Source organism: Mesitornis unicolor, unplaced genomic scaffold (assembly GCF_000695765.1).
Source record: "Mesitornis unicolor isolate BGI_N332 unplaced genomic scaffold, ASM69576v1 scaffold50110, whole genome shotgun sequence".
Lineage (NCBI taxonomy): Eukaryota > Metazoa > Chordata > Aves > Mesitornithiformes > Mesitornithidae > Mesitornis > Mesitornis unicolor.
In genome coordinates, this window is record NW_010158589.1 from 12,025 (window position 1) to 23,992 (window position 11,968).

At 39.9% G+C, this 11,968-nt stretch overlaps 1 protein-coding gene across 1 annotated transcript; it reads right to left on the bottom strand.

Annotated features, from left to right (window-relative positions):
* Window positions 1–1,405: 1,405 nt before the first annotated feature.
* On the bottom strand, window positions 1,406–10,491 carry LOC104540144 (PH-interacting protein-like; the record flags this gene model as incomplete). The annotated part of the gene is made up of 9 exons (XM_010183879.1): window positions 1,406–2,049; window positions 4,185–4,346; window positions 4,667–4,947; window positions 5,431–5,594; window positions 7,593–7,745; window positions 9,372–9,521; window positions 9,820–9,870; window positions 10,245–10,317; window positions 10,424–10,491. Coding segments are annotated over 9 exons (1,746 nt in total), but the record flags the coding sequence as incomplete, so codon positions are not given.
* Between the last annotated feature and the right edge of the window lie 1,477 nt (window positions 10,492–11,968).

The following is an 11,968-nucleotide window of genomic DNA, read 5'->3' on the forward strand; positions in this document are numbered from 1 at the left end:
AATTTTACTAAGGATGCAAGAAATAATAGAATACAAGGCACAATCATTAAATGGAATTTTTCTTTAGGGTGTATATTGACTCATGTCAGCGTGATATACCATAAAAAGTGCAGAAAAACACAATGTGCAATGAGACCACTGTATAAAACATGATTGCATAAAAAGTGATTTGGCCTTTTAACCTTAATTGAAAATAACCAATCTTCCCCTTAAAATTAAACTATAAAGTATGACATTTTAAAATTTCTTTTCAATTCTAGTGCTATCTAAAAAATCCTGAAAAAAATGTATACCTGGGTAATATTTTCTAGGTACGCGTGTTCGTGTATATATTAATATATACACACACGCTCTTCTTTGTAGGTCATTTTAGCCTCTTAAGCATGTCTCAAGTTGTAGAAACAACCATCGATCTGGATCAGAAAGTAAACATCGCAATTCCATACCTGTCCTGTCATTTCCTTGAATCCTTTAACCAACGACACGGATTTTGTCTAAAACATCTCTGTCAAAGGACCCCACCAGTGCATTATTTCCTACCAAAAGTACCAAAAAGGATACATTTCCGAACAATGTTAACAACTTACTACTGAAAACAAGACACAGCTTTTATCACCGCAAATGGGATTTTGTACTGACACTCAAAGAAAAAAAAAAGGCTCTTCCACTGCACTGATTCTCAGTCTTTGGCACAATAAACAGAGATTTAGTGATTGATACAAGAATCAAGGTCTGAAAAATTAGACATTAGTCAAACTTTTTCCAATGTGGATATATATATATTTATATATATATTTGTGATTACATTTTTGCTATGTTTGGCAGAACTTGGATAAACCAACAGCCCGTGCTAGGCTGCTGTTGCAGTTGAACATTCCATCACAACTGAAATGAAGCATTTTTAGACTAGCAAAGTTTGGTATTTTTGTACTGAATAGAAATGTAAGTGAATTTACTGCCACTTTTTGCCAAAATCTGCCTTCCTAGGCAACTCGACTTTACAATCAAAGTGTACCTTGCTCGGTCAAAAATAGAATTCTGTGTTCAGTTTGTGGCACTGAGAGTCCTGTCACCTTTTTTTACCTGTGCAGACACACAACGCACTACTCCAGCAGAGTAGTTCTCAACTCCGTACGTCAGTCAGAAATTGCTTCGATTATTCTCAACTGTGAACAAAATGACTGTTGAAATGCATAACCTATTTGGAGGGCAATAAATAGCAAAAGTTTAAAATATATATTTCTTTCAAAGAATGTTCTTTCAGTTTATTTTTTGCTAAATTTCTCTCCCCACATCAGAACACATTCTTCCAACCCATAATAGCAGCAGGGAAGCAGAAGTCTGTTCTGCTGTTCCTTAACTGTACCTGCTTCATAGCATTCCGAAGTAAAACCCTTGGTAAAAATTACCAACCGATTAAATTAGCTTTTGCTTTTTCAGTCAACTTTCGGACTCGGCCTCTGCTGGATGTTCCAAAAGTTAAGGAGGTGTCTTCGAACAACAGCTGCCTTTGCTCCTCCTCAGAGTCATCCTCGTTGTAAAAGGCTGTCCTCCTACCCTGGTTTCTAGTTCTCATGTGAGGTTCAGACTCTTTAAGCTCTTCAGCCCCCTCCTCCATGGGCTCGTCTATCTTTTTCCTCCTGCTCCTCGTCTGCATTTTAACATTCGCAGGAACTAAAAGGTCCGAGCCTGGCTGGTGAGTCTTGAGCTTTCTTTTTGGCTTTCTACCCCCACGGCCTTTTTTTTGTATCAAGTCTTCCTTCATATTGTTTTCAGAAAGAGAATTGCATGCGGTGGAAGCAGAGGCTTCTTCTGGAACATCCCTCGGGGGCTGGATTGCGTTCTGCTCCGCAACCTTTTGCTGTTCAACCATTTGCAGCTTTTTTGGTTTTCTGCCTCTTTTCTTGTGCACCACTTCACAGCCACTGTTATTGGTCTCCACCTTCGGTTTGCGTCCGGGCCCTCTTTTAACGGGAGGTTTTGAAGGCTGTGCTCCGTGTCCGTTTACCTGAATGCTTCCTGATGCCAGAGCATTATTCTTGCAATCTGCTGTAAAGAAATGAAGAGTAGTTATCACGTACCAGATTTGCATTTACATTCATTTTCACACTGCCTTGATCAAGCTCTTACTAAAATAATCTGAATGGATTCACAGTGATTGCCAATCTGTCAAAATCTCAGAAACTTAAAGTAGAGCTCAAAGAGCTTCATGCCAGGATGCAACGAGGACCGATTTCTAGCTGGGTTTAGCTTAAGGTAGCTTGAAAAAACGAAAATGAAACAAAAAAAACCCCAAAAATAACAGAAAACAACAACAAAAGAAAAAAAACAACAACAAAAAGTATGTAATTTGCACGTATTTCTCATGTTAACAGACAGAAGATATTTGCTTGGAGGCTTTTATGGGCTATGAGTTTTTCCTCAGATGAGTGGTCTCAGTTTCCTCGATCGGGCACGGCACAGGACCCCTGATGGAGATGTTCTGGTACCACAGCCATGCATAAAACATGACTCAGAACAGACTGACAGTCAGTGTGATAGCTCATCCGGTCCTTTGGTGGGACATCCACACACAGCTCCTGCTGTGCTCACATGTGCCCCATCGTGCACTAAGAGCACCCGCCTCCACTGTCATAGGAGTGGATGTGCAGGAAAGGATCACGCCACAGCATTTGGATACCTCTGACATGACCAAATATCTAGTCAAAGGGTAATATTTAGCCATGCAATGAGGTAACAGCTGGGGCCTTTCACAGAATCACAGAATCACAGAACGTTAGGGATTGGAAGGGACCTCAAAAGATCATCTAGTCCAATCCCCCTGCCGGAGCAGGAACACCTAGATGAGGTTGCACAGGAAGGCGTCCAGGCGGGTTTTGAATCTCTCCAGAGAAGGAGACTCCACAACCTCTCTGGGCAGCCTGTTCCAGTGCTCTGTCACCCTCACTGAGAAGAAGTTTCTTCTCAAATTTAAGTGGAACCTCCTGTGTTCCAGCTTGTGCCCATTACCTCTTGTCCTATCATTGTTTGTCACCAAGAAGAGCCTGGCTCCATCCTCGTGACACTCACCCTTTAAATATTTATAAACATGAATGAGGTCTCCCCTCAGTCTCCTCTTCTGCAAACTAAAGAGACCCAGCTCCCTCAGCCGCTCCTCATAAGGGAGATGCTCCACTCCCTTAATCATCTTTGTAGCCCTACGCTGGACTCTCTCCAGCAGTTCCCTGTCCTTCTTGAACTGAGGGGCCCAGAACTGGACACAATATTCCAGATGCGGTCTCTCTCTCTTTGTGGGAAAGCTTGCAAGGAACGGACAGATTATTTGACTGGTCAGACCACAAGCTGCTTCTTCAGAAGCACAGAAGAGCAAGAAAGAAGAGATAATCCTCAGGGAGAGGACGACTCCAAGGAGTAACAAGATTAATGAGGTGGGGCCCCATTTGCAGATTGCCGTTTCTCCATCTGCAGAGGAAAGGTGCTTGGTTGATCTTGCTGCTTCCCAGCAGCTTCCTAACAGTTCAAAGCTCCTTCATAAACAAGAAAGCTTTTATGACCAGGAGATCTTATTCCAGCCTCCACAGGAGCTTTGAATTTCAAGGTATCCAGACATCAAACGACCAAGCAAGTTCAGTCAGATTATATAAAACCAGGTCCCATCGACCCACACAAACGCACTAAACAGAAGCAGTAAACACAGCAGAGTTTTGTTCTGCTGTGGAAAAAAAGGAACGAACGAAGTTGCAGCTGTGATGCTCTGATCCTCATGCTCACGGCTGTGGAGGGTGTCATCACATTCAGTGTTAGGGACCCAAATATGACCCACATCAGCTTTATCAGAGAAAACCCACAGGGTTTAAAGTGTGACCCTGCAGAAGTCTGCTTTGGACTCTGAGGATTCATAACATGACCCTTGTAACCATTTAAATCAAAGTACAGCTATGTTAACATATCAAACTTGGCTACACAGCACCGTTACCACACTATGGAAATGGTGTTAAGAGTAGCCAAAACCATGCTCGTTTATTGAGAGGGAAACTGTGACCGAGTTGTTCCATTAGACTTCCCTGTTCTGCCGAATCACAAAGCACGCTGATTTGCCCATCCCCAAATTACCATGACTAAGATACAACACCACAGCCACTGCAGCAATAACTGGAGGGGGAAGTTCCAAGGAAACTCCGTACCTTGTTGATTAACAGTGGAAGATTTTACTTTGCGCTTGATTTGCTTCTCTTTCTCAGGATTTTCTCTGGTGGAGTTATTCCTGGTGTTGTGACTGTAATCAGACTGGCTAGGGATCGATACAGTATTCTGGTTCTTGGAATGTTTGGTTGAGTTCTCCAGTACTAGAAGGACAAAAACGAAAAACAAGATTATTCACGTTAAGTAGTTTATGCCACATTCACTCTTATCTGGATAAAAAAGTAGTCATGGTCTACTACAAACAAACAATTTGAATCAGTGATCTAGAAGTAAGAAAGCTTCCTGAATAAAATAACAGAGCAAAACTGAACAAGTTAGGCTGACAAACCTCAAAGGCCCAGCAGCTTGAAAACAGAACCAGTCTTAACTGAGACAAATACATTAGATTTCCAAAAATGCAGTTTTATGTTTAAATATATTCACAGCTTTTAAAAATAAATAAAAAATAAATAAACCAACTTGCCTGACTTTGCTGTCCCTGCAGTAGTATTAGGCTTTGTAATTAAAGGCTTTATCGTTAAAGGCTTTGCTCCTGACGAAGTAGACGGCTGCTCTGTCACAGCCACGTCTGTTACCCCCCTGTTGCTCCTGGTGCGCACGAGGGAAGAGGTTTCAGCCGCTTTCCCGTTCATCTGGGGCAGCGCGTGTCTCAGCGCTGCTGACCGTGCCGGGGCAGAGGATGAAGAGGTGGCAGACGTTTCTGCCTTCAGCGGAGGTTTTATCAATCTCCTCTTCCTTTCAGGGCTGAAAAAGGAGCAACAATTTGGATCCTGGGTGACTGCTTTTTTTTTTTTTTACTGTACAGGAATAAATAAAATTAAATGCTGGTGTCTGATATCATGGGAGTAAAAGAACCATCTCTCTATGAAGTGTGGTAATAACATGACATTTACTGTGGAAATTCATGTAGTTGGGAGCCTCTGAAAAGCGAATCTTTACAGTAGATGCTATAGTTGTACAATAAAGCACGATGCCAGCACTATCCTAGCGATGCTGTTTTACTGTAGCTGTTTAGCAGTTATCTGAATGTTAAGCACTTACACTAGGATAGCTCTAAATAAAGTTTAAAGTCCTTCCACATCATAACAGGGACGTGCATGTCAAAGCTATCATTCTGCAATACAGAGAATAGTAAAGGAAGTATTAAGAGGAAAAAACCCACTTCTACAGTTTAGGTATGTCAAACTTATGCAGCATTTCATGAATAATGTACAGGAATTAATGTACCTGGATGCAACACTGCTGGAAACAGAGCTGCTTCTACTTCTTTTTTTCCTTCGTTTCTTTATTGTATTCCTTTTATGAAAGCGCAGGGCAGATTTATAATCCGACAAAATAGAACTTATGTGCTCTTCAAAGAAAGCAGAAAGGCGCAAACTCATGCTGTAGATCTGAAAAAGGAAAGCCAGTCAACAACCAGGTTTGTGATTTCCCAGAGCATCGTTTTACTTATTTATCATTGAAAAATAGCGAGAAAAGTAAACTGTTTAATATGAAAATGTGTTAAGGAATTTTACAGTCTGTCTCAACAAATGTACACTAATCCATTTGTAGGTTTGCTTCAAGCATTTTCACAGATTTGAGAGGTGTATTACAACTGAAGGTTGTAAACACCTTTTTAACTGTCCCTGTTCAACTGCCTTTCCACAGTGCATCCCTTTCAGCTTCAGCAGAAACCACCAAGACAGATCCGCAACAGAATTTTACTGAATCATATCTAGGGTCAAGAAATCACATTTTCTTCTGTATTAAGCTGCATCCTTATATATTTGAACATCAGTCTCTTATGGATGAATTGCTACTACCAGTGAGTTGGCTGCAACCGGCACAATAAATGTATCTGAATTATGTAGGTGCACATTTTTCTTTTTATTTTTCTTCTAGCCTTGGATGATTTAGAGAGAAACCCTTCAAACTCAGTAGTTTAGACCACAACTAATCATTTGAGCACGGTTGGTAATGATTTTGGAAACAAAAAACCCAGAAGCGAACTGCCCAAAGATACTTTAAGAGGGGACACAGCACCTTCTTAGAATATGAAACACAAAAATGGTATCGTAACAGTTACCTACTTAATGACACAAACTGTGCCAGAATAAACAGTAATTATGACAGATTTGGAATGCGTTACTGGAGAGGATATCCATATGAAAATATGTAAAAAATGATATAAAAATGTATGTCTAATATGCCAAGGAAAAACAAAAGTTGACGGGTTTAGGTTTACTCAGGTAAGCACCAGTGATGTAAGAAAACCATCACTGAATGACAAGTCAGAGTGAAAACATCACCATTCAACAACTACACGTGGCATGCACTGAAAAGTCCACAGGTTCTGGAATATTCAAAGTCTTGACATCAGAACCTCAGCTTCTACTTCTGAGTAAAATAAAAAGACCTACAAGTTTACTGCTATACCAGTCTGTTTGGAAGAAACACGAACAGATGTGAAAATGTCAGGAGAATCTGTGAAACCACACTGGAGCTAAGGTAATGTCAAGCATTCTCCTACTTTGGCTTGAGAAGATCAAGAAGAGACAGAAAAACCACAAAAGAATGCCCAAAACCCCCTGCCCTTTGATGCAACCAAAAGACAAGAGACTGGTCCTTAGGCAGCCCAAACAGTGAGCGGGATCATGTACTACTGATCATTAATTCGCTATTTCGAACAGCCAAACATAGAAGTTATTAATAATTCTAGTCTAACACCTAAAGCATGTTGGTGTAGCTTTTCTTCTTCTAAAGCCTTGAACATGTGAAGTATACATTTTAACTTTCCCTGCTAACAGATACTGCACCTACGAGTCCATTTGAAAACAGGACATTAACTCTCCCACTGGCAGGGCATTCAGCGTCAGCTCATTACGAGTGGCTCTGCAGGCTCACGCTTTGCACACACAGTTCTGTTTCCCAGAAATCCTACGTGCTTCATCCCCATCTCCCAGCATCCCGGTGGAACAGCATATAAAGTCATCATCCTCCACTCTGTACCTGGGTATTTCAGTATGGGCAAGCTCCAAAGCAGAGGAGTTTGGGACTCTGTGTGTGTTTTAAAAATCAAGTTTCTTCCCCAAAATATCAGTTAAATTCCACTACTGTACCCACAATCACATTTGTACAGATCTTTCCTACAATGTATCTCTCCTGTTAGATCTGCTTTCCAATATTTACTTCATCAGAACTTTAGGCATTTAAACAGCATAGATTCCTTTCCTTTAATAGAAAGTGATACTACTTTCTCAGAGTGTTCATGTTTGAAGATCATAATTAAACTTGTTCTTGAAGTAATCAATTACACTGTCGCTATGTTTAAGTATTTTTTTTTGTTTATGTGTAAGTATTCTTGCAAACACCCTCACCTAAGAAAAAAAACGACATTTAAGCCTTACCCTTGATCTTTTACTTGGTGTATAGGCCTTGGAATTGCTGAAAATAAGTCTCACATCTTTACATAACTCCATCGGTGACTCATAGTTTCCAGCTTCCAGTGTTTCTCTAACAGTAGCAAAATCCATAGGAGTGTCAATAATATCTCTATAATCCTGTCAAAGAAATAGCACAGCAATGTATTACAATTTATTTTCAAGTTTTAATGTATCATTTTCATTAGGATGGATCTGATAAACCTGTTCAAACCAAGTGTCCTCTTTAAATAGGTATGGAAGGCTGCTGAAGACATTTTGCTCCTTCCTACTCATACACAAGGTAACTCCTCACAGACACACTCGACAGGACTGAGGTTAGAAGTTAACTGACACAAGATTTAATTCATTTTGTAAGCAGGCTTACTAAAATACAGAGCTCAAAATTTGGTGTCCTAAGGGTGATATTACTGACACGCTCTCATGAAGGCAACCATGATATCAAAGTGTGACTACAAGCTCTCTGGTTTAACAGCTCAAGCTTGGTACTAAGCTTAATACTGTTTTCACATATTAGCTTTAAAATACAAAGTTTGACTCTTTGAACCTGATCAGAGGCTTAACACATCCCTGCTGAAACCTGAGCAGTTTCCCACATGGAGAGCTGACAATTTAGGAAAGTAATATTAAAGTAACGAAAACTCCACAAGCTTAAATAGGACCCTGTTGAAGCCAATGACAGAACTTTTTTCCTAGGCTGTGGAAGAAACAGAAGAAATACCCATATGACAAAAAGCTTAAATACCAAAATTAACCAAAAAGTCATCCAACAGAGTAAGCAGGCCCTGTGTGAGTGCCTCTGAACATGGAACAGCTTTGTGACACCAGGGAGCAGAGCGTTTCATGCCAAGCTCAGTAAAGTGCGCTCTCTATCAGCTCATTTGAGTATCTCAAACACAAAGGGCCACTTGTACTTGGCCACCTCATAAAGTTTAGGTTACTTCACAAATCACGGTGCCCAAGAGCTGCAGAAGTATCAAGACAGACCTACTAGCGACTTCTGAAACAGAAACATCTCTTTTCTCTAATTGGGACAATTCATTTACCGAGGTTAATCACCTTAGAGTGATATTTTAAAGAAAAACGTAAATATATGTTAGAAGGAAAGCATGCAAAGCCTTTGTTATTTAAAAGTAAAACTAGCTTAAAAGGCTAAAGAGATCCAAGGCAGCAAGGCTTTTGTGTTAAAATACTCTGTAGTTACAAACAGCTGCTCATGGCTATTCTGAACTCTGGGCAGAAGGCAAAATTTGGGAAAGTCACTGTTACATCAGCTCATGTTTCACTGCAGGTCTTCAGTGGCTTCTTTTCCTGCATGAAGCCCAGACGACTGTGATACAGAAATTACTTTAGTTGGAAAATGTCTGATACACAGGGATGCCTATGTTGTTACATAAACTGCAGCTTTTGCAATTAAGATGCATCTCTTCTGGGTGAAAAATGGCCATATACGAAGAGCACGTGTTTGGCAGTTGCATGCACTAAATGCTGTAATGGATCATTTTTGGTTTCATTTCAGAAGGATAAAAAGTAATGGACTTCTGCGCTCTTTTCTTTTCAGATTACTTTTAAAAGACAAAGAACTTAATCATCAGACAAGCAAGCATTGTCAACAGAGCTGCCTGAAGTTTCAACTGAAAGAGTTGGAAAAATGGTCACATTTGAAAAAAAACCAAAACAAAACCAAGAACGAACCACCTAACAACTGCATTATAACCATCCTCCTCCTTGTTCAGAAGTACTCACTGGATATTCAAGGAGATCCACTGGTTGTCGAAATGGTTCAGAGTCTTCGCACTGAAAAATGAGATTCAGCAGCTCCTGGCACTGCTTCTTCCACGACTGAATGTCGTACGACTGAGCTCTGTTACGCAGCCGCCGCTTCGGCTGATGATCCTGAAATGGCAATGGTGACTGGTATGTAATAAACCAACTAGCTGGTTTTAAAAAATCTAATGAAAAAGGTACCCTGCAGGATATAAACTCTAATTAATGAGTTCGTAACACACAGCAGCACAGACAGAAATGCTTTTACATTGAACAGCTCAGCAGAACAACACCTCAGTCACTGTAAGTTCAAAACCTTCCAAAAGCTGAGATTACACGATGACAAAATCGCTTTCATTTTTACATTCCTTTGTTTACAAATGCACTTCTAATTATTTATAGCACTACAAGCAATTTTTAAAATTACCTTTCTTTTTCTAGTGGAAGTTCCTGGCACATTTGTGTCTTTCTCTTCTTCCTTTGAGCAAGATAATGAGTCGCATAAAAAGGTTAAAAAAATATAAACACACATGAGTAGGTGAGTTCTTCTGTACTTCACTTAAATAATCTGAGTCTTTACAGTTCCATCCCATCCCTGTCCCTCTCAAAACCATCAGTTTTGAGAACCTCTCAGAAGTCTGAAGCAGCACCTAAATTCTCCAATAAACCCTTAAAGCTCTGTGCACTAAAAGGGAAGAGGAAACTGGATTATTTTTTTTTACCCAGCTTCCCAGCTGACAATAAGAAACATTTAACTGACTGAACTCCCTTACAGTGAATGAAAACAGGGCAGAGACAGCGGTCCCATTTCTGCAGCCCATCAATGCCAGTGCCCAGGACACAAGCACTTACCTCATCAGAGTCTGACAGCACCTTCTTCTTCATCGCATTGTACAGTGGAATTATGTCATAGCAGCTCTGGTCTCTGTGCAGAAAGAAACACGCCATTTATTTGCCATCTCACCTATGGAACCAACTGTGTTTTGTCCAGGAGAAGCCATTCCCAAATAAAACAATAAAATGTTTAGTGCTGTATGAATACTAAGAGGACTGCAGTAATACGAAAAGCTACTCTGCTCAAAAAGCTGTAAAATATTATCTGCACTTGAGAAAATACAGACCTCTTAACAGTGTCTGTGTTTTAAAATTTAATATCATAATCCTTTACCGTGAATTTATTAGCATTAGAAAAACCTAAAACCATACCACATAAAGGGCTCTGGGCTCATCTAGCTTTGTGAGAAAACACTACAGTGGATTTAGTGTACGAAAGTGCAATTAAATACAACAGCACCCACAATGTAAGACATTAGAAATGTAGTGTTTGTTTGTGTAAGGACTAACCCTGTTATTGCATAAAGCTGCGTAATTAACTCAGCAAAACAAATACCAATTTTCAAACTCCTACGCAGAAGAAAGCCCAAAGGTGTTCTCCTACGTAGCAATACAAACCACCAGAAAAAGGAGCAAACACAGCAACTCTACACGAGAATTGTCATCCATAACACAGGCTGCTGCCGTTAGCACCTGAGCAGTGGGGGAGAGGTGGAAAAAGAAGTACAAGTCAAGCAATCCCCCCGAAGTTTTCTGCCTTTTAAAAGACTCCGGTAACTCAGGCTAAGCCATAGATTCTCAGAGGCATCTACATATTTCACCCCTTAGGACCACAGGGTTTGCTTTCCATGGTCTGAGCCGTCTGTCCTACAGTTAGAAAGAACCCTAAAAAAATGAAAATACTCTGGGCTTTCGATGCATTACTTGTTCCCTTAAATGAGTTTATTAACAGACACAAGCTATAGGCCATTATTAAATAAGAATATCCATGTTGCACTAATTTAGCTGAGCCAATTAAAAGCACACACTTTGAAAAACCCTGAGCTGCTTAATTAATCAGAAAAAAGCCACACAGGGCAAAGATGTTAAAGAACAAAATTAGTAACAGACAAGCCTTTTAGACACATATCTGGTCCTAAAGGTGTATTTCACTAAAATCTGTAATATCTGAAGCAGTTAAGTACGTTTCACTCTCCACCAAAATCAGAAATCGCAGACACTGCAGATACCAAAGATTTATGTACGGAGTCCTAGATTTCCAAACACAACGCAGTTCTAATGATTTTATGAACAGTCTATAACACTGAGAAATTAAATCACTAAAAATGTCATGTTTTTGTTAAGCTAATAAAATATCTCGTGTTTCTACAAGGCGGGAACAGCAGCATCCACTGTGTAGAAGCAAATCAAGGCAGTGGACACCCTCAGTAACTCCTTTTTACGTGCTTTAGGTCTGCAGATGCATCAACTCACTGAGAAATCTGAAACACTTCTCATTGAGTTTTTCTACAGACAACAATTAAAAGAGCATTTGAAAGACAACTGCTATTTCTGTTGAGTCTCCAACTTTTATTTTGCGTAACACAATTTTCAACCACATTATAAATTGTAAAGACTTTAGAATTAAATGCTTACAATTATACTAATGTAGGCGGTATTCAAACTCAAAATGAGAACTCCTAACTTACCTATAAATTTATCTGTCACTACATGATCACAGAATCACAGAGTATTAGGAGTTG